At 37.0% G+C, this 26,529-nt stretch overlaps 2 protein-coding genes across 2 annotated transcripts in view; one reads left to right on the top strand and one right to left on the bottom strand.

Moving 5' to 3' along the window:
* Positions 1-5,612: 5,612 nt before the first annotated feature.
* Positions 5,613-21,233, top strand: CHODL (chondrolectin). The gene is made up of 7 exons (XM_010171974.1): positions 5,613-5,709; positions 9,489-9,801; positions 10,518-10,675; positions 14,136-14,183; positions 14,560-14,643; positions 16,470-16,572; positions 20,697-21,233. Exons 1-7 carry the CDS (start codon positions 5,613-5,615, stop codon positions 20,779-20,781), a joined length of 888 nt encoding a protein of 295 aa, XP_010170276.1. The 3' UTR covers positions 20,782-21,233.
* A 4,132-nt stretch (positions 21,234-25,365) lies between these two features.
* The window catches only part of LOC104528071 (enteropeptidase), a gene marked incomplete at its 5' end in the record, with an annotated part of 3,145 nt that continues 1,981 nt past the window's right edge, over positions 25,366-26,529 (bottom strand). The window contains one exon of the mRNA XM_010171973.1: positions 25,366-25,521. Coding sequence (XP_010170275.1) covers positions 25,366-25,521 — 156 coding nt within the window. The remainder of the gene's footprint in view (positions 25,522-26,529) is intronic.

Here is a 26,529-nt window from a genome sequence, read left to right as displayed (position 1 = left end):
CGGTGTCCTGTGTTCATGGTGGCTTTATTTCTTATTGCCAACTGAGAAGATGCATCTTGTGCCACATCGAAATGCAAGCCTATCAGCTCTGTGGACACCAGCGCTAAGTTTCTCAATGCATTGTCCTCCTCATGCTCAGTGGTGCCAAGGAGTCTGCATTGCTCACAGTGACAATGTCGCTATGGGTCTGACATCAGTCTCTGTTCCTTCTTAACATGGGAAAAGGGAAGGCAACTTGCAGTTTTTAGGGGGTTGTCTTGGCAGCTATGTTGGCACTTTGCATGAACCCCCTAGGACAGTGCAGTTTTGCACTGGTCCCTGTAGAAGCAAGTGGCTGTCTGCCACGATCAGCCCTTGATATATACCCATAAAGTTCACATGATCAGAAGAGAGGAGAACCATTATTACAGGAAAAGCTAAATGGATCTCGGTCTTTAAATTTATGATGTGTTAGATATCTGAAACAGAGCTGATGCCAAAAGGTAGGTATGTTTCATTTAGAAGAAAGGAAAACTGTCATGGCTTTAATTATTTGACTGGGGCAGGGGAAAGAAGTATTTGGGAAATACTTTATAGATATATATATTTTTTATGCTGTCATATCACTCAAATCAGTAACTAAAACTGTTTCATAAAAATAGATATCCAGTTGAAGACACTTTCCCTGTATTGATTTACATAATTGTAATTGTATGTTTTCCTGCAAGGGTAATTATGGTTGGTAAAGTGTTGAATAGCTTCTAATGAGATTTAGACATCAAGCTACTTCTTTACAGCTCCATTATCAGTGGTCTGAGATCCTTGCCTGATGTGCCAGGGCTGAGACTCTAACTATGAGAAAGAAATACGTGTATTTATTTTCTTTGTGAAATGGGTGAATAAGCCTATCGCTGCTTGGTGAAGATGGCAGCCTTTCATGAGGGCAGGTATTCCAGTTCCCAGTATATCAAGAACAAGCTGGTCTCTGAAATACCAAATCCCTGGCTTTGAAAATCCAGACAAACTTGTAGTCTGCTCTGGGGAAGACAAATCCTTCCAGTGCTTTATTCAACACAATGAAGAAGTTATCTGTATTTCACAGGACAAGGAATCCTTGCTTGTATCTTCCCAAGACCTAGAACAGTGCAGGTTCTGACACAGAGGCTTTAAAAAAACCTCCTTAAAAATAATGTATTTAGATCAATACTTGTCATCAGTGTTCATAGATATGTATAATATTTTTAACCACCTATTTTACTAACCAGCTATCTTGCTGCAATATGAGGGGAAGCAATCAGATTTTATTTTAATTGCATTTGTATTCAGGCAGATAGCAAAATCCAGGTGTTAGTGATAAGTAGTATTCTTTAATATTCAAACCAGCACTGCCCAAAGCTCTGTTACAGATTGCCTCCTTTCTGATTGCTTAGTTTTGTAAAAGTGTAGCTATTATGAGTCTATGGAGAACAGTTGTGATTCAGAAATAACCAGGTAAACTCCTTGGTCCCAATAGCACTTGGAAACACAATAGGATAACTAGTAAACACTGACATACAAGTGAAAACCCAATTTCAGCAATAAATGAACTGAATATCTCATGGCAAAGGAGAAAATAAAGACAGGGACTGAACTGGGGCAAATATTTCATAATCTGCTTAACTGTACTGAATGTCTGTATGACTAATACAGTACTTTCTTTTTACTTGCGGCTTCCATCGTCCCCCGTTTTCTCTCTCTGCAGGAGTTGCATTGATCCTAGAGATGGCTATTTGGCTTGTGTTTGAGGACCTCTATCATCATTGCTAATTCACAAGATATGGAATGGTTAATAGCTACAGTATCTGGTCTGTGTTTCAAAGAGAATGGAAAGAATTTTCCCTTTACCTGTCATTTTATATTGCTATCTATATATCTATAATTTTTACATGCTAATGCCTAAGAATTTAGCAAGAAAGGGACTCCATTACAACAAATATTGTAAGAAGTCTGGCTAATAGATAAGTTTTGCTTGAGAGAGGTTGGGGCCAGCCTCTGTTAAGCCACCTTAGACATTGTCTATAAAAAATACCTTTAAGGTATGAAAGATATTAACACAGATACAGACTGGCGTATGATCTGTATAGCAGTTTGTATTTGAACGGCAAATTTGTTAGCACACAGAATTCCTTAAGCTGATCAGGAGTGTGAGCTCAGCAACATCTGTGATTTGAACACTGACTCAACTAGAGAATGATGTACCTTCAGTATGACAGACTTTGGGAGAGAAGATGGCAATTTGCTTTTATCATAGATGAAGACAGAACATAATTGTGAAATCTTATCACAGTAGTATTTTTTAAAAAGTAATATGAATCATCAAAAAACCAAATTAAATTCAGTAGATGGACACAAATATGGTGCCGTAGAAAATCAACAGCAGTAACATAATATATCAAAACATGACCAGCAGCTGAATCCAATCAAAACCTGACTGGATAATAGAAAGGTCAGTTGACAAGATGCATCAGCTTTGAATCAAAATGTGATTACGAATATTTAATACCTTTTAGCCTCTTAGTGGCCACATTCTGAAGTGCATTACTGGCATGTGGCATGGAGTACCTGATGACATGGGGACAGTTGAAAACAAATTGTGCCCTGTGTCCTGCGTGCTGGTTACACAGCCCCTGAGGTCAATGTGCTCACTCAAGCTCAAGACCAAGACTAGTGTTTTTAACACAAGCAGAGAATTATCTAGAATAGATAGAATATTATCTAGCTAATTGAATATTTTGGTTAATTTGCATAGATGTCTGTCTTGCTATTATTTTGTGATCACCTTTAGTGAAGTCCTTATGCCTTTATTTTGTTATTTTATTTTCAGAGGTCTCCATCAGCCTCATACTGACCTTTGGGACTCTGCTTAGTGTTAAATATTTCACATTCCTTTGTACCAAATGCTCTTCTCTGTTTTCTGATGAATCTATTGGAAAGAAAACAGTAACAATATGAAAATGTAATGGACTTTTCTATAGCAGGCTTTGTGCATTCCTTTGTTCTCTCTTCACATATGCTATGCACATGCAGCTACTGTTCCCCACTAATCTAGGTGGATGCTAATGGTAGCAACCCTGGACTGTAGGTTAGTTTATGAAGTTCAAGAGGAAGTGCGATAGGATTTACTAGCAGCGAGATTATCTTCTACCTGACATCTTCAAAGCCTCCAGTTGAGTCATGTTTGCTACTCAAGATAATCTTTGTGCCCCTTATGGCCTATGGGGGTGTAGTTAGGACTATGCCTGGTGCTCTTAGGGAGATGAGTCTTTCAGCTGAATACTTTATCAGTAATTTTACTTCTAAAGGACACTTTGCTATAACTTCTGTCATGACAGTCTTAAAGGAACCTACTATTTCTGTTTAATGAAACATCATTATTAAAACATAATAGAGACATAATTGATTGAAATACCAGCTGAGAACTTGCTTCTTTCTCTTTTTCTTGAAGGAGATTTTTTTTCCTGCAGAAATGTTTTAATTAAGTGTCAAGTATTTCAACTAAAAGCTATCTTTGTTTTAATGTTGATATCAAAACATTCTACTATGGAGCTGCTGCGTGACACCGAAGGATGAAAACTGATCCATATGGATGGAAATGGTAGCTAGCATGTCTTAGAGCAAGGACTGTATGCTGGCTTTCTTCAGCTAATGGGATGGTGAGACAAAGTGAGCACAAGGGAATTTCAGTCAGTTCAGATTCTCTGCAGAGGGCAACTAGAGCTGCTAAGGCTGAGGGAGCTGGGCCAGAGCTGTGTTGTATGGCTGGCATACACAGGAGAGGTAGAAAGAACAAATCTGGAGGCATTTAAATATTAAGGAAACTGTGGAGACCTAATCTTGCAGTTTTGCAACTGGGGGGGCGGGGGGGGGGAGAAGAACAATCTTTGTAATTTAGTTGTTGCTTCAACACAGCATTCTTCCCTCAACAGGCAAGAACGTAATTGTTAATGAAGAGGTAAGGTGTAGGTTCATTACGCCAAACCAAGTGCATGTTTTGCTTATTTCTGTGCCTATTTCTGACCAGAGTGTGGGCTGTTCTGCTTGGGTGAGGGAAGGTGGGTTAAGGATTAAGTAGCTGATGCACACCATGAGAGGAAGGGTATAAGCACTCCACTTTTACATCTGCAGTTAGTCAGATAGGGTTGGTTGAAACTTCAACTGAGTATTTATAAGGGAAAACAGTAAGAATGAGTTCTTAGCCCTTATTAAAATAGTTAGATATTTGATCTCATGCTGAAGGGAGGACTAAATAAAATAACATGCTTTTCTGGTTTTCCTTTCTGGATACCCTGTGATGAAACGTCTTCCTCATATTTTCTTTCATCTCTCAAGCAGCACAGGGCAGATTTTGTGGAATGGTTGTAAAGGCCTAACTTGCCTATATTTATTCACATTGCGTAGTATCTTAGCCTGATTCATTCCAACAGCCTTGCTTACAAATCTAGTTTCTATTCAATTGTGATGGAAAAATTGGAATTCAGTTTATACAATTGAAATAGCAAATGTTGCTTTAGAATTAACAGTGGAGTCTTTTCTGCTACAAAGACATCAGAAGAAGGTAAAATAGCCCTTAGTTGATGTTTCCATACTTATCTTGTATGCTATATAATGTGGTCCATTCTGTAATTTTTCACTGGTAAATTATTTCTGCTTTGCAGTTCAGAAATTAGTAGTGAGAGAAAGCTGTATAAAATTAAGCTTGAAAACATCACAGTGTGCTCCAAGAAGAGCACTAAAATGTCAACTGATTTGCCAGATATTTAGGCACAAACTGCAGTTTTCCATTAACACATTGAACTAGCTCTGCTACAGCAGATGAAAGTCCCCTTCAAAAGAAGAAAGAAAAGATTTAGAGTAGGTCATTGCTTATACACAAGGACTAAATTAACTAGAACAAAAAAAAATAAAAAATTGACAGCTTCTTCCAGAAAGCTTACTACTCTACATCACATGCTTTGTTCACACTGGATGAATCTTAATGCCAAATATTTCTTGTTTTCTTACTGTTTTCTCTGTTATTTTCTAGAGGTATATTCTTGCACAAATGATCAGCCTGTAAGGAGGAAATTATTTCTTTTGCCGCACATGTAGACGAACAAATGAAAGAGAAGTAATTTAGGAGTTGGGTTGTACACAAATTTTCATTTTTCAATCGTTTCACTTTATAATACTTAAATTTAGAGTTATTTACCCCTGCACAAAAACCTGCAATAACAATAATGTCCTCAAAAATAATTCAGAAGAAAAAAAGTCTTCATGCAAAGTTTCAAGATTTTAACTCACTATTTCAGATAAACCCTTGGGTACAGATTAGGCCTTCACATCTGTGATAACTCCAAGAAGGCTTCCTGCTCAGAGTGCACAACAGGGGCAAGCTGAGACCTGACTCTGCAAAGCGGGCACATATTAAGGGCTGCAGTGGCACCTATGGAGCAGCTCTGCTTTTGTTGTGCATCACAAGTGCCTGTTCTTCCCCTTCCAGCTCCATACAGTTCCACCTAGTTTCTTCAGCTGATGTTGAGTGATAGAGCTGAGCCTTGACACTGGTGCAACCTCCACATTGCTGCAGTACACAGCACAACTTACGGCTTACGGACATGAGCCTTATAGCAGCTCAGAAACAGCACGTGCCATTTGGCAATGTGAGTCTCTGTGCAGGAGCTGACTGGAAGAAAAATACACTGAAGAAGATTGGTCAGTTAGCTAGCAAGGACCCATTTGTCCTATTGGAGAGATCATCTGATTGAGGTTTTGGGACAATCACATAAGAGCAGAGTGTGTGCATGAGAACAGAGTGTGAGGGGGGCACTTCAGCCACCTGAGAAACACATGGGGAAGGGGAGTGGATGTGTGTGTTACAGATGAAAAGCTATCTGTTTTCCCATGAAAGTGAAGTGCAGCACAGGAACCTAGATCAGTAGTGGCCAGCCCACCTATCTCAGCAGATTGAACATTCCTACATGACTGAAATCGTGACAATGATATTGATACCAGAATTTGCTCATGACTTACTACTTGGTGTCGAGGAGGATGTGCACAGAACAAAAATAATCACAAAAGAGTTTATTTCTAAAAATTGCTTGGAAAATAGAAAGAACAAGACAATGGACAAGGGGCTCTCCATAAATCTGCAAATACATCTTGAATTAATGCTTCAAATCCAATCTTTAGTTACATGGAGAAGTGTGGTCCCTTTTCCTTGTAAAGTGATTAGTGTCCTACATAATTCAGTGCTAGCCTTTGGATGTTTGCACTGCTATGTACATATGTGTACTCTGGCAATAAGCCATAGTCACTTACCCGGTGGTGAGGATTAAATTGTTGAACATCTCCTCCTTCACTATGCACTTTATCCTGTCAATGAGACAGAGCTCCCAGGGAAAATAAGAAGGTTGCGATCATGTTCGCAAAATTTGAATTGCAACATTCTAGATGGAGGGAATGGGCTGTGATTTCCATGCAACTTTCATTCTTGTACTTCCCACTTTTGAGCATTTAGAGTTATCATTTTGTTACTTTGATAATAGGGATAGTTTTTCTTTTTGTTCCGATAAATCTTATGAATAAACCCATTATTTTATATGCATCTGTAATTAAGGGCCTGCTCCTTGGTTCTTCAGGGTCATTGCCCAGCTAGAACTATGGCTCTTACTGCATTCATTGATAGCAAGGCTTAGCCTATATGAACAAAAGGAAATAGGAAAGGAATTGGGACATACACGGTGTTGTCACTACATTACCAGAGAAAGTCCTAATCGGTTGTCTCTTCCTGATCTCAGAGCTTGGCTTTTTCCACTGATATCTGTGGCACAACCTTGTCTTTACATTAGTTTATTCTTATTCCGTATTATTTTGTCAGATTAGTTACTGATAAACAAGTGGCTCTTCAGAAGTCTGTTTGCCAAGCCTGAATGAGAATGAGGCTGCAAAAACACTTCTCTTACTGACAATCTTTCTCCCAGGTGAACTTTAACAGGGTGTCATAAAGAAAAAATTTCAGAGATCATTTTTTTGAGAAAGGTTATAAGAATCATAGGAAACACTAGAAAATTAATCATAGTTTATCCCTACTGCCCCTATAATTTAAACAATTTTTCGCAATAACAAAGAGATACTTTCAAAGTTAGATTAAAAGCATGAGATGATTCTGTTTTTACATTCCTATGTTCATGAAACTTTGATACAGTCTGCTTATTCTTTGAAAATTCTTGAAACTATGCTCTATGCAAATACAGTGAAGTCTTCAGTCAGCTCTTGTGATGTATGCAATCTGCTATGGGAGTTGTGTTACTCTGTCATTAAATATGAAAATGAAGCAACACTAAAGCAAGAAGAGTTAATTTTATTGTATCTTTTAGGCTTCTTTGTTCACGTCTATGTTTATTTTTTGTGCATAGAAAAACACTGCCTTAAAAAAAAATTATGTAGAGCTGAAGTTATAGGATAATGTTACAATTTCACATTGACTTTTTTTTTTTTTTTTAATAAAGTAAAACATGATAAAACCTGTTCAAAGGTAAAGCCAAAGGGTTATTTACATGAGTTGTGTATCTGGGTTTGCTTGAGTGGGAATAAATACAAGATTTTCAAATGCAAAAATAACATGGTCCAATAAAATACTGCGCTTGCAAAATTTTCCAGTGAAATGGAAAATGTTGATTTCTAAACACTCTACATAATGCCTGGTAATTCTTATTACTATGGTATCCTTTGGTAATTCTTACTTGGCAAAATAAACTTTCATATTTCTCCAGTGGTAAATTTCCATAGTGAAAAAAACCCTTTATCTTCTAAGAGATGATTAGCTTATTTCCATATGTGTGTGTGTGCGTGTGTATATATATTTAGAACCCATATCATGTCCCCAAATAAACATACTGGAGTTCAGTTGCAGCTGATAAGCGAGTTTGTTCATTCTACATCTTGTAAGTGTTGAATAAATTCTAGAGAATCTCTCTAGTTGAAGATGATGATAATTATTTTTCCTTTTTAGGGAAAAGGCATGTGTCTTAGCCAAAGAACTGGAAGGAAAAAAACATTATTTCATCATTTGTTTTTTGATTCTTTCCACAGACATAACTCTGACAGGCAAGGGAAGCACTGGTGTGAATGCAGTAGATACAGTGCTTTCTGAAACATCACAGGGCTTCTTTATGTGATCTGGATAGTATTGTGATATCTGCTAACATCTGGAGTTTCTTTTGGCTGTGTTAAGGGATGTTAAGAGTGTGACCATCTCCTCCAGGACCTCCAGTCTCAGGACTCCCTCCTGCTTGGCTGCTGGTGCCCACCCCAGTACCCAGGGCCTCTCTCTGAGCTGAGGGATGTGACTGCTGCTTTCCCCTTTGCTGGTTCAACCAGTGGGAAAGCTGAGCAGGTATCCCAGTGCCACACAGACAGGACAATGACACAGCCACCACACAGATAGCCACAGAGAAGGCCCTGCCTTCAACAACACCCATGTGCAGGATCCGCATAAAGCATAAATGTAGACAGACAAGTCCCCTCGTCCTTGTTGACTGGTAGAGATAGAAGGTCACTAGGGAAGGCACATGTCCAGACCCACACACGTTCCTCCTGTTTTGCAAGTGCCCAGCCCCTTTTATATCCCTTTCTGCCCATTCCCCCTTTGTCCCTCCCCATTCCCTAACCCTGCATGGTCCCTTATCAGATTTCATACTCCCACTAACCCATCCTGAGTCCCCGGATGTGCATCCTTATGAAGCTGCAAAGTTCTGCTCACTAGTGGTTTCTTGATAGCCCACCAATTAGCGTGGCTGAGGTTTTTTTCTTGTCTTTTTCTCCATTATGTTTTCCTGACAGGTTTGTATCTCTTTTTGTTTATTACTTCCTCCTTTTCTTATGATTCCTTTTTGCACTGAAAAAGTCATAGGCCAGATTTCTGTACACGAGCAGAGCTTCTCCTGTATATCCTTACAGGATATATTTAGACACATTATAGCAAAGAATAGCTATGAGTTTCATTATGAATACACCCTCTCAAGGTTAGGTAGCAGAAAATGCTAGCTTCTTCTTGGCACTAAAGTTAAGAATTTTTTTTTGATCAGACAGCTTTGATTACCAAATAGAAGTGAAGTTGGTCAATTAGTATGAAATAGTTAAGAAAATACTCTCCAAACAGATCCTGGCTTCAACAGAGGGGCCTGATGGTACAGTCATTAAAGTAGAGAACTTCGAGAAGTTAGTGGGAGTTTTCAGTGTCTTGGAGAATTTCACAGGCCTTGGGAAGAAAGCCATAGATTCCCATGAACTGTATGATATTTGAGATTTAAATTAAAGCTAAGGTTTTCAGCAGTGTCACTGTATTACCATGACTCCTTTCATAGAACGGCACAACAAAAAACCCTATGATCTTTCTCCATCACTGTATGCATGCTGTGCGATATATTTTTTTTTTCAGTTGTGATAATTATTAGTATACTCTAAACACTTTCTTATTTCTCTTTTTTCAGGTCAAAAAGTGTGCTATGGTGACCTCAAGCATTCTTGTTACAAGTTAGCTTATTTCCAGGACTTGTCTAGACGTGTGGGCTTTCAGGAGGCCCGCCAAGCTTGTGAAATTGATGGTGGGGCTTTACTGAGCCTGGAAAGCGAAGCTGAACAGCAACTAATAGAAAACATGTTGCAAAACCTCACTAAATCGGGCTCTGGGATTTCTGATGGTGATTTCTGGATTGGGTTGTGGAGAAGTGGTGATGGACTAGCCACCTCAGGTGCTTGTCCTGACCTCTACAAGTGGTCTGATGGAAGTATTTCACCATTCAGGTGAGTCTGTAAAACTGCTTAGTGAGATGATTTCATAAAAAAAAAAAAAAAAAAAAAAAGTGAAATGCCCATCAGGTTTTCTATAAAGAAGCTTAAAGACTTGCTGCCCTATGAAGTTAGTGGCATTCCTCCTTAACCTCTCCAAATAAAGGAGAGCTGGCAACCACGGTTTTGAATTTGAAGTTGTAAAAGATGGCAAAGTGTGGCTTCAGCCACATCTCATCTCATGAGTTTGCCTCTGTATGGCTGTTGGAGATTTTCTGCCCCACATAGAGGATTTAGGATGTGGTCTGAAAGCAGGCAGTCAAATTCTGCAAGACTCTGGTCACCTCGCATCAGGGAGCCAGCCATCAATTGAATTAATGCATGTTACTTGGTGTAAATTGTTCTGTTTCTACCCTGTGTTTTGAAAAGCCTTTAACTTCCTGATTAAGCAAAAGGTCAGAGTAGCAGCAGCTCACAGGACTCAGGACAACAGGACAGGTAAGAGTCAGATAGGAAGGAAAACAGGTAGAGCAGTAGGTGATATTTCTGCAGAGGTGCTTTGGTCGGAATTTTTTTTAAGAGCCAGTGATGTGATCTTTCACATAAGAGTTGTGGGAAATATCTTTGAAGAGGATGGGGCCATTGGGGTTGACATGTTTTCAATGATAAACTCCTTTCCTTGGCATCCTTACCTTCAAAATTTGAAAGTTTATCTTTATGTGTACCACTAGAAACTGGTATACAGATGAGCCTTCCTGTGGAAGTGAAGCCTGTGTTGTGATGTATCATCAGCCAACTGCAAACCCTGGTTTAGGAGGGCCATACCTTTATCAATGGAATGATGATAGATGCAACATGAAGCACAATTTTATCTGCAAGTACGGCCCAGGTAGGTGAAACTAAAGTTATATTTTATAGGTGGGACACTTTCTTAGAAGAACAATTGTCTTTTGCTTTGTGAAGGAATCTGCAAATAACTTATGGCCTGTGGTACTGGTTCCTTTGGTGTATGAGTGGCTGAACTGCCATTAACAGGGGATGTAATATATCAAATCTAGTGGTAATTTAAGTAAACTTATCTGTATCCAGTAAGAGTTAGCTTCACTGTCATGCATTTTCATTTTACTTTGATTTAACTCATTGACTAGTTATTTTATTCTCCATAGAGTTTTAAGTGGACATTTACTACTTCCCTTGCTCATTGTCAAGTGGGATGACCAAGACATCTCTTGATCTTACTGTTAAAAAAAAAAAAAAATTACAATGTTCTTGCAGTTTCAGACCTCTGACATTTTATACCAACTTACGTGTAATGACCGTTTCTAAAAGTTTTGACTTAAAGAAAAAATAAAAGTCCACAACAGCAGGAAGAAAATTCTGCATTCGTACATGTAGATTTATAGATAAGAAAAGCAGATGCATACTAGTTCAGATGGTGACAGAAAAAGCCAGATCTTAGGCAATTTGGATGCACTTCCAGATATGACATAGGTTCTGTATATGTCAGTAGAGAAAACATGAACTATAAACTAGAACTTTTCTGCAAACAGAAAAAGGACCTGAAAAGTAAACTTTCAAGTTGAGCCTGTAACAGTTCCTGCTTGTGGTGGTGCTTACAGTAAATGAAAATGTGTTTTCAAGCAGGATTGTGCAAATATTTTCAAAGGATTTATGGTATGTCTGCTTTTCAAAAACTAAGCTGAAAGTCTGAATGCATATGAAATCCTACTCTTAGCAGCTATTTAACCTACCTAATTCTGCAGTTTCCTACCTGCTTTCTCTATGCTCATGATCTAGCAATAATCACAGTCTTTGTAGAGATCCATTTCTCTGTAGTGGTCCAGGCTACCTTCTTGCTCCAGTTTTGGTGGATAGATAGCTTTCTCACTGTCTAATATCGTAATTAAGATATTAATGGCAATTAATATTGCAAGCAAATATTGAATACTTGGAAGGCTTGATAAATCCACACATTTTATCCGCACCCCCAAAATCTGTTCCTGCTTCTAAAATTATTAGTGATTATCAGTGTCTTATGGTGATCAGTGATTATCTTGGACACAGGCCGTTCAAGGAACTGACACATACAATTTTATTACGTTTACAACTGATAACAATTATTTTGAAATAAGAGAACACAATAAAAATGTTCATTGTTAAAATAACAACATTTTTATGTCAGAAAATGCAGGTTTGATTAAGAGGGCTCAGCTTCAAGTATATTTCATATCTTTAAAAACAGACTTAAGTAAAATAACTATTCTGTAATAGCAAACTACTTACTATTCTAGTTGTGATATGATTTTTTTTTTTTTTTCCCTCTACATTTCACTATCTAAAAAAATGACAAGTATTTTGGAATGGCAGAAAACAAATTAATAATAGTAACAATGAAAATGAATTTGTATTTCTTTCACTATGTAGCAATAGATTACTGGTGTATAATGAGGCATATAATAAGGCAAACAGTATATACATAAACTATTATTAGCACTGACATTGTTATGCAGCTAAATACAGTATTGCTGAATTGTACCTACTTTTCAAGCTGTTGGAATTGTGCTCCTTAGGAAAACAGGCTATTCTCCACAAATGTATTTTTCTATTGTATGGAGAAGAAGAGTAGATGCATAAATGACATTTCTTTCACTGCCTGAAAAAAATACCACAGTGTTTGTAAGAAAATGACTTTTGCTATCTAAAACCTTGGAAGACTTACAGATTACCTCCTTCCTGCCCTCCCATAACTGTTAATAGCTTCAACATTAGCCATTTGCAATACAAAATACATCCATTTTACCAAGAGTATTAAAGTGCCGCATGTGTATTGCATTTCACTTTGTTATATGAGTATATGTTTCACAGCTTTCCTGTGTGTTTTGAGTATATGGTGCATGATACCAGTCATAGGCCAGGATGCAGAAGTTGTTGGTGACTGTGATGAAGTTGCATATAATTATATCAGCAGCAAATTCAGGGCAGTGCTTATTAGGCAGTCTTACTCAAGTAGCAACTACATTTCTGGTAGTCACTTCCATTTTTCTAAACCCTTTTTATGGTACCTCCCTTGACAGCATTTACTGTTGCAATGTGCAGTCTGGCTTTAGATCATATTGATCATTCAGTGATCTTAAATTTAATTATAGGTTGGTAATTGCAACCACATTTAGTTCCTGTCCAGCTCCTGTAGGTTTGATTATGCAATCACATTAGAAACTCATCTCCTCTTCTGCTGTCTAAAGCCAGCAACTCAACTCTTTGGGGTATTTTGATATCTTTCTTTACATATGGCCGAATGTAGCCAGATTTTACCAGATTAAGATGAAATAATTGCCTGTGTTCTAGTAGGCTTTATTGCTTCTTCTACTTCTCCCAGCATTTTGTGTTCACTAGCACACTTGGAACTGCAGGCTAATAGCACTATAATATTAATGTGATTTTATGATAAAGGCATGGTGTTCAAACAGTCATGCAGATTCCACTCCTATGCCCATCCTTTCAATATGAGGTGATTATTTCTGTAATCTTTGTAAATTCTTAGTTGTAACAATAGCCATAAGTAAACTTGCAAGCCTCTGCAATACACTTCAAAGCCACAAAGTGGTTCTCCAGTTTCTGATCCATTACAAGGAATACAGAATCATAGAATCATAGAATGGTTAGGATTGGAAGGGACCTTAAAGATCATCTAGTTCCAACCCCCCTGACATCAGCAGGGACATCTTCCACTAGATTAGGAAATATCATACTATCATTCCTCTTTTGGTAATTTTACTTTCTTATGTGATGTGTTAGAACCCACTGCCCATGATTTGTATTTTATGGCTTCCTGTTGCAAAACCAAACTATACGAAGCTGACATGTAACCTTGTGCTGCTTTGTTTTGCTTCATAGCCAACATTCTGTAAGCATTATTTTGAAAACGTGAATAAGATTTAAGTATTAATCAAGAACACTTCTTCTCTTACTGTTTTAGGATCATCTGCACAAATGAAACTTTGAATAAGTTAGGATTCTTGTGCTGAATAAAAGTTAATAACTTCTATTATTACACAAGAAACTAAGGGATTCAGAGATTTAGCCAGTAACCTCTCAGATGCCACCAAGAATTGGAACTAGATTAAACTATAACCCTTTCCTAAGGACCAAAAAAGTATGAACTAGAAGTGATTTGACACTAGTTTGCAGATAGTTTTTGGTAAAAAGATTAAAAGCTGAAGAATTAAGCAATTATTGTTTTGGAGAGTGTATCCATTTCTGTGATACTGCATGCAAAATAATGACAACATCTGTTTTATTACACACACTTTTAATTCTTCAATAATTGATTTCAAATATTGATTTAACAGATTATGTTTTAGAAAAAGAATTAGGAGACAGAGCAGAGCCAGATTACGGTAAGAAATTTCAAAACATTAAATTGAATTGCAATGGTAAATACATAATTATAAGGATAGCTTACAAGAACCTCCAAAATTATCTAAGTTTAATAGCCATAGTTTAGAACTGGAACATAAGAAAAATGAATCCTTTAGAGAGCAATAGCTACAAATATATGGCTATTGTTCAGAATAGCTCAGCTCATAATTCTTGTTCCAGATGTAATCCTTATTTTGCTGTAAAATCTTGTTTACATGTTTATATCCAGCAGTCTAATCAATCCTGAGAGTGTTCATTTTTGCAATATAAATTAAGATGTAATTACTATTAATATATTTAACAACATAGCAGCCATATTTTGTACTCACTGTTTTCCTAAAATATCCTTTTCAGGTATTTTTCCAACAGTGCCAGCAGGAAACCCTTATGACACAAGCAAACCAGAAGATCAGTATCATATTATTGCTACTGAAACAGGTAATGTGTTCATATCAATTGTGCTCTGGTAAAAATATTAAGAGGACTCAGTTAAATTAATCTTTAACAATTTCCATTCTTGTCAATGGCAGGGGAGCAGCCTGTTTCCCCAGGAAGTGCTGTGTAAAAATATACTTTTGAATAACATTTCAGAAGTTTTAGTCAGTCCTCTTTGTAACTGTGGAAACAATTTTTTTTTCAATGTCTCCCCAAACTTTGATCCAAATCTACAGTTTAGCAGTCCTTGAAATCTGCACCATTGTCTCTGACCCTGGTGAGTCTCTGTCGAGACGGAAGGTTTTACCAGGGTTCACCCAGCTGTGGAGTGTCTCTGTCTAGGCTGTGGTAGCCCATACCTTGCCTCTCTCTGTCTCCTCCCCACCTCTTTCCCAGCCTGTGTAACAAACATATGGTGCATACGTTATCTTTTATATCTGATACCTGGGGCTCACAAAAAAGGCACAAATGAATCTTTTCTAACAGATAAGGCATGAAGTTTTCAGTTATCTGCAGAATAAGCACTGTACTGTAGCTCCCCCAAGTACCCTGTGTTTTAAGGAATACCATGTGCTAAGAGGAGTTAGATGGTTTGCTGAGATTTCTAGCAGAGATGGTGCTTGATATTTTGAAAATGCATACCTACTGTCTAGGAGCTTGCTGTAATGCTCCCAGCTCCTTCCCTTTGCAATTTATGTCCTGAATGGAGTCCTGTGGTTCATGAAGAGTTGTAGCATGGCCTTAATTCAAGGAATTGAACATCCCTGAGGACCAGCTCAGCTTTTTACAGGATTACAGCATAGGATTATGAAAAACTGGTGCTCCCTTTCCATGCTTGTTGGCTGGATTTGAGCCATTTTCCTAACTGATGTTCCTGTTGTTTTTAACTCCAGAGGAATGGATATACTGATGAACTGTATTTTTAAATCAATAACACTATTTTTACAAACAATGCAAAAACTCTCTAAAATTCATAAGCAAACCCAAACTGAACGCTCATATTTATTCTTGCTCATGAAAATATGTTTAAAAGAGGACAATGGGTAAGGAAGTCTCCAGAATTTGTACGTTAAATGTATACTGTTCTAAAACAGGGGCATATAGTTACTGAAAAACAGTCAGATCCTTTTTTGGAACTTGTAGACCCCATCCTCTATTCTAGGCAAAAAATAGAGTGCCAGCTTGAAGCATTTCCCACTCCTTTTGCCCAGGGACCAGCGGGGGCGCACCTTTAGCGCTCTCCCCATTGGTCAAGGACAGTGTACGTTTGTCTTTTAAGGAGAATGCGGAGACAAGAGCAGGGTTTGTTCCTCTTGTGGACCTGCATGGGTGGGAATCCAATGTGTAAGGGCCACTGAGTAGACTGGTTGTATGGACTGTAAAAATAATTAGCTGTGAAATGCACTTTCTTTAAATATTTGAATTTTCAATTATAAATAAATTGATAAGAAATATAAATGATTATATTAGTATAATTATAAAGATTAGAAAATAATTACAAATAATATATTAAATGTTCAATTATAAATTATTAAAAGTAATTGAATTTTCAATTTTTCAATTACTGAATTTTCAAGTTGGAAATCTTGTATTGATCCACATAGAAAATATCAGAATTTATGTCCTTAAGATATATTTTGCACATTGGAGAAGTACTGTTTTATTCTTGATACTACTGAGTCATCTTTTTGGAGCTTTTCATATGGAAAAATGTATAAATGTTATTTTGTATAATTTAATGTATTTCTGATATTTTGCTCCAGATTTTTACTGACGCAGTTCAGAGTATTTTATCATGGAGACATTAATGAGAATTTTTTGTCTTGTAGGTATAATTCCAAATCTAATTTACGTTGTTATACCCACTATACCACTACTGCTGTTGATACTGGTGGCTTTTGGGACTTGCTGTTTCCAGATGCTTCATAAAAGGTAAAATATACTAATCCAAAATGGTCTTATAATGCAGAATTCATGTTTACATTGGCAAGCTATTCATACTGAAAGACTGCTTACATCTGTACCCAAATATGCAAATAAGCATCTTTTCTTCTATTAAAATCCGAGTAGTTTACAGCTGAATGTTCACCATCAGGCTTTTCCACAATACACTGAAATAGTTCCAGGTCTCTCAAAGTATGTTGCCATTAGGACTTCACTTGTTTCTGAAAAAGATATTTTTACTGACAATTTGACATGCTGAGCTACTGCCAGCGCTTTTACTTTACCTCTTCCATCATGATTACTGCCTATACAGCATCTGGGCTTTGGGGAATAATAGTGGGGTCCTCACCAATACAGGGCAAACTCAAGGACTCACCTCAGTTTCTGACCAAAAGTGCAGTTTTTTCCAAGGATAAACCTAAGGGACCAGCAGCTGTTTTATGCTGTTTCAGTGCACATCCCATATGAGCAACACATGGGCCACTGGAGCAGACAAATTGAAAACAAAAAGCAAAACCATGTTTTGAACCACATGCCAGTGCAACTCCTTTGCACATGATGTTTCTGTCAAAGAAAACGCATAAAGTAAATGGAAATGTGTTTATAGATTAGTATCAAACAGATGCATTATTATGCAAATAGGAAACACTTCAGCCTATGAAATGGGATGTGTTTTGATCCATGTTTTAAAATTCTTTGGACTAAGATATGACAACGTATATAATTTTTTTCTGAACTAATCTTTCTGAAACTTTCAAGAATAACTTTCATTCTGCAGGTTTTTTCAGAAAGTGTTCTCAAGTTAATGTAATCCAGAAACGTTTAGACTGAAATATGTTTTATGGATAAACACTCTTTTGGTAAAATAACAAGAGCAATAAACAGATTCACAAGCTGTTATCCCTCTTGAAGAGCAGGAATAATAGTAAGGACTATGACGTTACTGTTTTAGAAAATTAGGCAAAAAAAAATCCTCCTTATTTTTAGTCTTTATTTTTCCTTTGTGGTTTTTATTTAGCATTTTCTGCAAATAGCTGAAATACCTTATTTCAAGTGAGAAAACACTCCAAATGTCAAGTCTGCTTATATCTGTATGATTGAGTGTACACTCATGTTCACAGCACTCCCTAGTGATGAGCCACATTGAAACAGGTGAACATAAAGAAAAGATATTATGAGGTCTCCATCATAAACTGGATTGTGTCTTTGTTATGCACTTTCCCATAAAGAAAAGGAAAATATGCACTTTCCAACCTGCTTTATGGCAGGCAAATTCATTGTTGTGAAAGGTTGTATCCAAACCTTTGGATACAACAGTGCTGGGGTTGTAGAAAGTTGGAAACTCAAAGCAAAGAGAGCAATAAAGGAATCATGTGTATAACAATAGCAATTATGTAAGTAATCTGACTCTGGAACCCTTATTACAATGGACCTGGATTTCTTGGTAAGTATGACACGTGTTCATGCTTTTTCTGGCAGCTCTTTCTCTCCCCAGATAAGATTCAGCTCTCAGATACTCCTGGGAAAAAAAGGAGAGATTCGTGGCCCACTGAAATCAATACAAACTGTAGTGTTGACTTCAGTGGGCTTTGACAGACCTTTGATGCTATAGCAGTTAGGCCAGAAGTAATTCATCTGAACTTGCAAGATTTAAAAATTGCATGACACAGATATTGGAAATTTAGCATGGAAGATTGTAGTTTTTCTGTTAGGTGATTAGTTTGATAGATTAAGTGATACAAAAATCAAGGAGAAAATGGATTTATTTACGGGTTTTTTTAATAATGTTCATTTTGAGTTGCACCAAAGCTTTTAATTAAAGAAAATAAAACATATTCTTAAAAATTCATTTAAGTCAAAAAAGAATATTCTGCTATCACAAAAAATGAAGTATTTTATTTTTTATCTGTCAAAACATAACTTTGTTTTTAAAAAACGTTTCCCTGTCTATTTTCAGTTATATTTCCATGTATGACCTACGTTGCGAATCAATTTGATTCATAACAAATAGGTAGTCCTTGGGTAAAAAGCAAATATAAAATGAGACAACCACTTGAACTGATCATCTGGACACTTCCTTTTAGGAAAGGGATTCTGTCCTGCTGGGGAAGGAGGGATCCCCAACTTTCCAAATGAACCTGACTTCTCATTCTTTTTTAGGCTTCCACAACATGGTGACCTTTCCTCTGAAAGCCACAGTCCATGGCCAACCAGGACATGCCTAGCTTGAAAGGTCATGACTAATTTTGCCTGGCGTTGGGCTATTAAAGGGTAGTAATAAGGCAAAGCAATACATCTTCCCTGTAGCTAGTAGAAATGATCAGCTCATTCATGCTTAGATGCTCTCCCTTTCATTTCTTCCAGGGAAGCAAGGAGATACTGCTTCAAAGACCCATCTCCATTATCATCTGAATGCCTTGCAGAAAGTTTAAATTCCAACCTGGTATATTTCTCAGTTTCTATGATTGCATTTGATGGTCAAACCAGTGATATAGGCAAGCTATTTGTTGCATCTTCCTTACCTGTCTTACTAAAAACTATTTCCTGAACCAGATGTATAGCTGTTGAAAATCAGTGTGGGTTCACTGAAGATAAGCTCATTTTATACAGCTGAAGTTCTGATCCAAGGTATTTAGAAATTGTTCCTGCTGTGTGGCAAGGACTCTCCATTCAAAACATTTCATCATTATGTTACAAAACGTGCCTGATTTTGCTTTATTCATCTGAAAGTATTGAATCAATTTCTTAAAAAAAGAAGTGCTGAAACCAATTGAATCATTGCAATTGCTTTGTTTATTTCATTGTGGCTTGATCTAAAGTCCCCTGAAACCAATGGGAGTCTTTTCAATCACACCAATGGGCTCAGGTACATAATGCATTACTTTGTAGGACTTTAGAGGTAAGTCTGGAGGGACTAAAAACTACTGTACCATCCAGCTCCCTCAAAGTACATTTTAAATCAACTCACTCACATTTACACATTAGGAAAGGAGTAAAACTGAATGGATAGGACTGTTGGGATCTTGACTCTCAGGTTTCCATCTTAAAGAATTATGTAGGGCTACTTCTTCTCCTTTGATTTTTACTTAATTGGAAAAAAAACAGTGTGAAATATTCTGGCCAGAAACGAAAACATTTTGATTGAAATGCAGCTGCAGTGGCTCATGAAGTGCCTTTTCAGTAGCCTACAGTGCACTCTCATCTACCATCTTAGTGAGGGAAGGTGAAGTGTTGTGGCAGTCATAGCAGAGATGCATGCCATGTGGAAAGACTGACATCAACTTGCAGGGTACCTCAGGGCTCCCTGTAAAGGTTTGAGTGGACATTTTTGCAGTGTTGCAGAGCAAGTACTTTTGGAACCAGTTTTATCTTTCTTATTAAACAAAACAAAACAAAACCAAACCAACAAATACAAAAACTACTGTTGATAGTTTTGATTGAAAACTAGGCCAAAGGAAGCTTTCTACTGGTCATTCATTGCTAGGAGTCTGATTCATGTGCCATTACTTCATTAGAAGTTAGGTCAAGCCCTGAAGGGAAGAGGCTTTCTGGTGTACCAGTACACACTGACACCAGTTAGTGTACCATGGTCACAGGGGTGCGGCTCCAGGATGCACGTGGGCAGGGTTGTGGTAGCCCCTTGGGGTGGGTGGGCTGCACCCTGAGCACGTTGTACATGAGCTTGGGGGCATGTGTGCTTCTGTCCCCCATATGTCCCTCCAGACAAGGGAGGTCCCAGCACCCTGGTCAAACAGTGTCCACATCCACCTCTGAAAAGACCACTCTGTATGAGTAAGTGTGGATGGATGTGAACTGAAAAAAAACCCCTAAAACAACAAATAAACAAAACCCCCCAAATGGGCCAAGTACTGAGAGGAGTACTGCTAAGCAGGGTGGTCTGGCAATTTTGATAACACTTGCTTACTTTGACCCACCACTGCGGTGCTATGCTTGGTGCAGCATGACCCTTTTGTGGGTGGGGAACCTATGCTATGAAAAGCAACAAAGGTGACCTTCAAATAGGGATGAAATACCCAGGTCTGATCACAAACCTGAATCAAAACTATAAAGGCACACATGCACTGAAAATAGTTTCTATTTTTATTTTTCAGTAAAGGAAGAACAAAAACCGGTCCAAACCAGTCCACACTATGGATTTCAAAGATGCCTAGGAAGGACAGTAGCATGGAGGTATAATGATTTACTGACTGAAAGCAAAGCAAAAATAACATTTTGCAGCCAGACTGTATTATAAAGTCGTCAAAGAACATTAGCTTGGAATGGCTTGAAAATGCAAAAGATCTACAAGAATGAACTGTAAGCTCCCCCTTGAGGCAAATGTTCAGATCATTTTTATATAATGTTTGATTATTAATTCAGTAACAAAATATGCCATGCTAAATACAAGGGTATGTGTTTATTTTGCTAAGAGATGCTAGTTAGCTGGTTGTGAGCAATGAAATGAACAGAGCATTTGAAGTTTTTATGAGGAAATATCTACAGTGTATATCAGTTTTAAGATTGTAGTTAAACAAGCCCTCTTTGTTTTCTTTAGTCTGTCATGCATTGTAATGTACTTGATGTACTGTAAATGGAACTGACAATTTTACAGTGTAACAATTATTTATCTTTGCATAAATGTTTGATACAAAAGATTTGTTTAGTATTCCTTTGCACACTTAACACAGTTTTTGATCCTCAGACACACTAATTATTTTATTACATATTAACATGGTCACTAACAGAGATAGCCACCATGTTGTGATATTGATCTGACATGGCAAAATTCAAGGATTCATAAAAGTCGTTTGATGTCATATAATGAATCCATTTTGCTAGGGAATGACCATAACTTTTTGACGTATTGGTCCAAGGTCAACATAAATCACTTGTCAAGTGATACTTCATTAATGAGGTGTCCTTTGAAGGCAGCCATTAGCTGTTAAGTAAAATATTTTTTACATTTTCTGAGGAAAAAAAATAATATCACAATGGGCAAGAGTTTAAGATTAAAATTACTTGTTTCAGTAAATCTGTGTAAAAGAAACATTAAAGATCATTTAAATATAGCTAATGGTTTGTTAGGAATAATGTAAAGTTGAATCAAACAGAAGACAAATGGCTTTTCTTGGAAGTGGAACTAATAGATTGATCCCAACATTACTCATACTATTAGCTAGAAAAGTATTAATTATGTTAATTGATTTAGAGGTAAGCTTGATGCATTTAAAGTCATGTTTTAGAGTTATTAATAACATCATTAATGTCCATTCTTTTTGGGTCTTTAAGAGCTTTCTGTTCTGTACGAACGGTTTTACCAGTCATTAGGAGTAGATCTTGAGGTGGTAGCAAGAGCACTCTGGCTGATCTGTTGATGACAGTCTGGTGTTGTAGCAGATAGATAGTTAAGGGATTTTGCTGCAGTTGCAGCAAGAGTTCAGGACCAGGAATTCACATTGGCTTTCCATTAACACAAATGCAAAACTACCTCTGGGTAAAAGTGGGGGAGAACTGGACAGAAGCAAAAGCATATTACTCTTTGGGTTGTCTAGACTGTGCTAGCTGATGTTGACCACAGCTTTTAACTTCAGAGATAAATGTATATCAATTTTTCTGAGTAAAGGAAAGAAAAAACAAACAAAGTTCAATACCGCTAATACCAATTATGCAATGCTATTACTGATGCACCTTTGGAAGCACCTTAAATTTGCTGTTATGCCATGTTTTTACTTCCTTTTATTATAATGAACTCAGATTTGACATATAAGCAAGAAATACTGATTATTGGGACAGAATATTTCCATATTATATCACCTGCTTAGGGGAAGGAAATAGTTTCCTTCCCTATATTTCCCTTGCTTAGGATGTTGTTCCTAGATGCCAAGTGAAATCTAAACAACCTTAAGAATCCTATGTAGAAGACTGCAAACTGTGCACGGGTCAAACTTAGTCTTATGACTTTCACCTTTAAGTAGGTGATTCTATTCCATGCAATACATACAAATTATTTCATCTTTATTTCCCTTATTTCTGCACACAAAAGGGGGATAAGAATAAGGGTAAAAGAGGAAAGGGGAAAAGATAGGTGTGTTTCACACTTGCAGAGAGAATTGCTATTTAAAAACGAAAACAAAAACAACCCAACAAACCCCCCCAAGCGCTCTCTGTCCTTCATATTCACATTAAACTCTACAGAATGGAGAAAGGAAAATGATTTTTAGTTTCAGGTGACAGATTTCACCAACTAGAGCCATTTTGAATAAGCTTGTTGGCTTTTATGTATAGCTATGTTGTTGCCTCGCAGTGGCCACTTTCCCTTCTGCTCACTGCCTCTCTCTCTTCCAAATGGAAGCAGTAGGTGAGGCAAGAAAATGAACAGTAAACCTTATCTAGTCCTCGGATGGGATGGCTTCAATTTGGCATTTTAGAAACATTATATTCCCACCACCCCTATTTTCTCCAGGGTATATAATTTTTCTTTTTTCCCACAGCGATCTTGGCTTTTTGCAAGCAAGAAACATCTGAGAGAGGAAACTCTTGTTTCCTTTAATGTTTTAAACTTTTTTGGGTGCAAGCAAGTGTAAGTCAGCATCAAGCTTTCACCACCTCTGTCAAAGCATCTTGGACCTGTGACTCACCTGAAAATAATCCATTCTGCCTACAGGTTTTAACATAGTGATGACTGATTTCTCTACAGGTAAATATGCAGGCAAATGAAATGGGTGCCGAATGAAGGCTCGAATGTGGTCGACTAAGGTTATGTTAGTTTTATCTAAACATGAATTATTTGAAATAAAATGTTTATTTTTAATTATGCTAGTCTCTATTGCATATGTTTCTATACCAGAGTTTATAATAGGAAATATTTTAGTCTGAGGGGATGTTTTATTAATGTGTACCTTAAAATACATCTGTGGTTTGCATTTTGGGAAGCAAAAAGGTGCACATAAGTAGATGTATATTACTGTATTTCTGGGAAGCACATTTTCTAGTAACTGGATCTGCTTTGAGTTTGGTCTTGTATTGCATTAACAGACTGAAACACCATTTACAATAATGATGTATGGTAAATAATGCAGAAATCATGTCACATTTTAATTAAGCATTTTAATATAATTGCTTCTTCCGAATCAATTTATACTGATAGCAGAATGAACTTTATTTTTGGTGGCTGTTTTCAAGTGAAAGAGAGTAACAGGAGAAACAGTAGTCCATTACAAAAGATAGGATTTGCAACTTTAACATTTTAATGTTAAAAACTGTGTGGTTTATATGGAAGTAGATGTCTAAAACACCTTTTATCTTCTCTCTGGCTTAATTACATCTGTCTGTGTTCCTCGTGCTCACAGATGTATTGATAAAGCTAAATATTTAGATCTGGACCTAGTCCTCTAATGCTTATGAAGACATAAAAACAGTTTGAAACTTGATATTTTTTATCAGTGACTGCCAGCCTGTGTTTGTAAGCTAACCTTCTATTTTGAGCACTTCCTATCTCCATTCAGTATCGTAAGCACCAAGTGTAGGAGCTCCTTACAAAATCATACATTTATGTGTATATGTGTAGATAGACATACATAGTAAGTTAGGATGCATTTTATATTTTGGTGCAGTTCTTTGAAACTGAAAATATATTAAATTCCTATGCTAGGCTGAAAGCAGAAATAAAGGAAATGTTTCATATTACACTAACATCAAGACACCATTGAATTTAAGGCATTTCAACAAGGAGTTAATTATATTTTAATAAAAACTTATTTAGAAAAGAGCCCAAGAAAGTGAAAAAAACTTCCTTCCCCCCCGCCCATTCTTTTCCCTTTACAACGCTGTAGTGGGCTACCATGATAGTTTTCATACAAAACACAAAACCAACATTAAAAGTCGCCAGTACAGAAAAAACATGCAATATATCAAAGGAACCCTATTACTTTTTATTCACCAGGAATAGCTGATAATCATTACTATTAGATGTTTTTAAAAAACATTATTTTTTATGAGAGGAAGTTGCAGTATTGTATGCAGTATTGGGTATACACAAGCGCATGTCTGTAATTGCTCGAATAATTGCCAAAACACTTGCCTAAAAGGAAAACTAAAAAGCTATATTCAATCTTTATTTAATTCTATTAATTCCAAGCAAATTACACAAGAGAGAATTTTTGGCTTACATTCAATTTATTCATTAGAAAGTAGCATGATACGTGATCAACCTTTATGCACAATCCATAAACCTCATTCCAGAGCTTTTTGTAATAAAGGCAGAACAACCCCCATGAGCCTGGTTTAGGCAGATAATATATACCTTCATTTTGATATGAGGTGGGATTACTGAGAAGAGTTGATTATGCATTTAAATGAAAACACATGTTGAAAAATACACTGTAAAAACAGCTAATGTTAGGCCTAAAATTAATAATTTAGACCATTTTTCAATAAAGCATTTGTAGTTTGCAAACTTTTTTTTTTTTTTACTGATTATGCTTTGTAAAGCCCTCTGCTGTGCATTTAATGCACTGGTGTTCAGAGAAACTGTTTCCTTATGATCTCTCATAAAATAAAAAGTAAAACGATAAAACTGTCTATTAACAAAACCACAGCATCTGTTTTGAAATACTGTTTTAAATTGGTAATAGAGTTCCCAATCATTAATATTTTTCTCCTCTAAATTTAAATATTCAGTTACTCCAACTATGAGATAGAAATGGCAGTCTGGTTTACATCATTTTACAATGACTTACTCTGAGCCTTTAAGTTCTATTTCTATCATTAAAAAGTATCAGGCTAATAGATGAATTTTTTGATCCAGTCCACAAACATGGTGACTCGAACATACACTCCTGGTCGTTTGGGAAGTGCACACTCACGGCCAAATGATGTTACACCAACCAAAAACCACTTGTTACCATCTTCAGCTGTCAGAGGGCCACCTGAATCTCCCTGCAATATGAAATTCAAAAGTTAAATGTGAACAGTGCCATCTCAAGCACAGCCTGTTCATGATGTTCTGTTCATGTTGATCCTTAATGATAGACATTGTATCCCTGTATGTCTCAGGCACCAGAAGTGAGATCAATATGAATTCTTCCATATGAAAAAAATCTTGATATAATTAATTTTCTTTATTTTAATTTTTTTCAATAGTTTAGCAGTTGTAGCATTGCAATAGAGTGTGGGCAAGCAAATTTTTTTCATCCCACAGCCTGAGTGGGGGATGAGTCAGCCACGAATGTCTTGTTTTGATGAAAAAGAAAACAATGACTATTTTTTGTTGTCTATCAAGTTAATTGAACCAGTATTACTTTTGCTTTCTCATGGCCACATGAATGGAACTTTATGGGAGAGTTCTGCAAGGACTTGACCATTAAAATACTTCTGCCCATAACTCTAGGGCGTTCGCAGAAGTTCAAAGGCTGTGACAGCAGCCCAAAGGCTGAAGCACTATCAGGACTCACCTGTTTGTTTTTGCTCATGGTTGAATGGTCATTGATCACAATGCTGGTCACTTTTACTCTATATCAACCTACACTCCTTTTTTTCAGTATGAGGTTCAGAAAGCAAAAAGGAAAGCCACGGAGGCTGAAGGAATAGCAAGTGAAATTAGGCTTGTGTACGCTCCTCCTTCAAGACTAAACTAGTGGTTGTTACTGCCCCTGATGAAGGCTTAGTTTGTGAGGGCAAGGCAAGAGCAATTATATGAGAGTGCTTCTCATCAGGCTTGAGGAGAACCAGCCAGTCTCTATGCCATAAACTCCGTATTGCTGGAAGAAAATTTATGTGACAGTTAACTCTGACTGTGTCCTCAAAGAGAAGCAGTGTGTTATAAGCAGAGTTGTAATGGATCAAAACTAGGTCCTCAGGAAGCAGCATATGAGATCAACTGAGAAAGGCAGCCTCTCCAAAATAATGTGGCATCCACTTACAAAAGGTCTCCAGAGTCTACAGATT

Source organism: Antrostomus carolinensis, unplaced genomic scaffold (assembly GCF_000700745.2).
Source record: "Antrostomus carolinensis isolate BGI_N321 unplaced genomic scaffold, ASM70074v2 scaffold55417, whole genome shotgun sequence".
NCBI classification, from domain to species: Eukaryota; Metazoa; Chordata; class Aves; order Caprimulgiformes; family Caprimulgidae; genus Antrostomus; species Antrostomus carolinensis.
The sequence above is the reverse complement of the archived record's forward strand: the minus strand, read 5'-3'. Positions and strand labels throughout refer to the sequence as shown.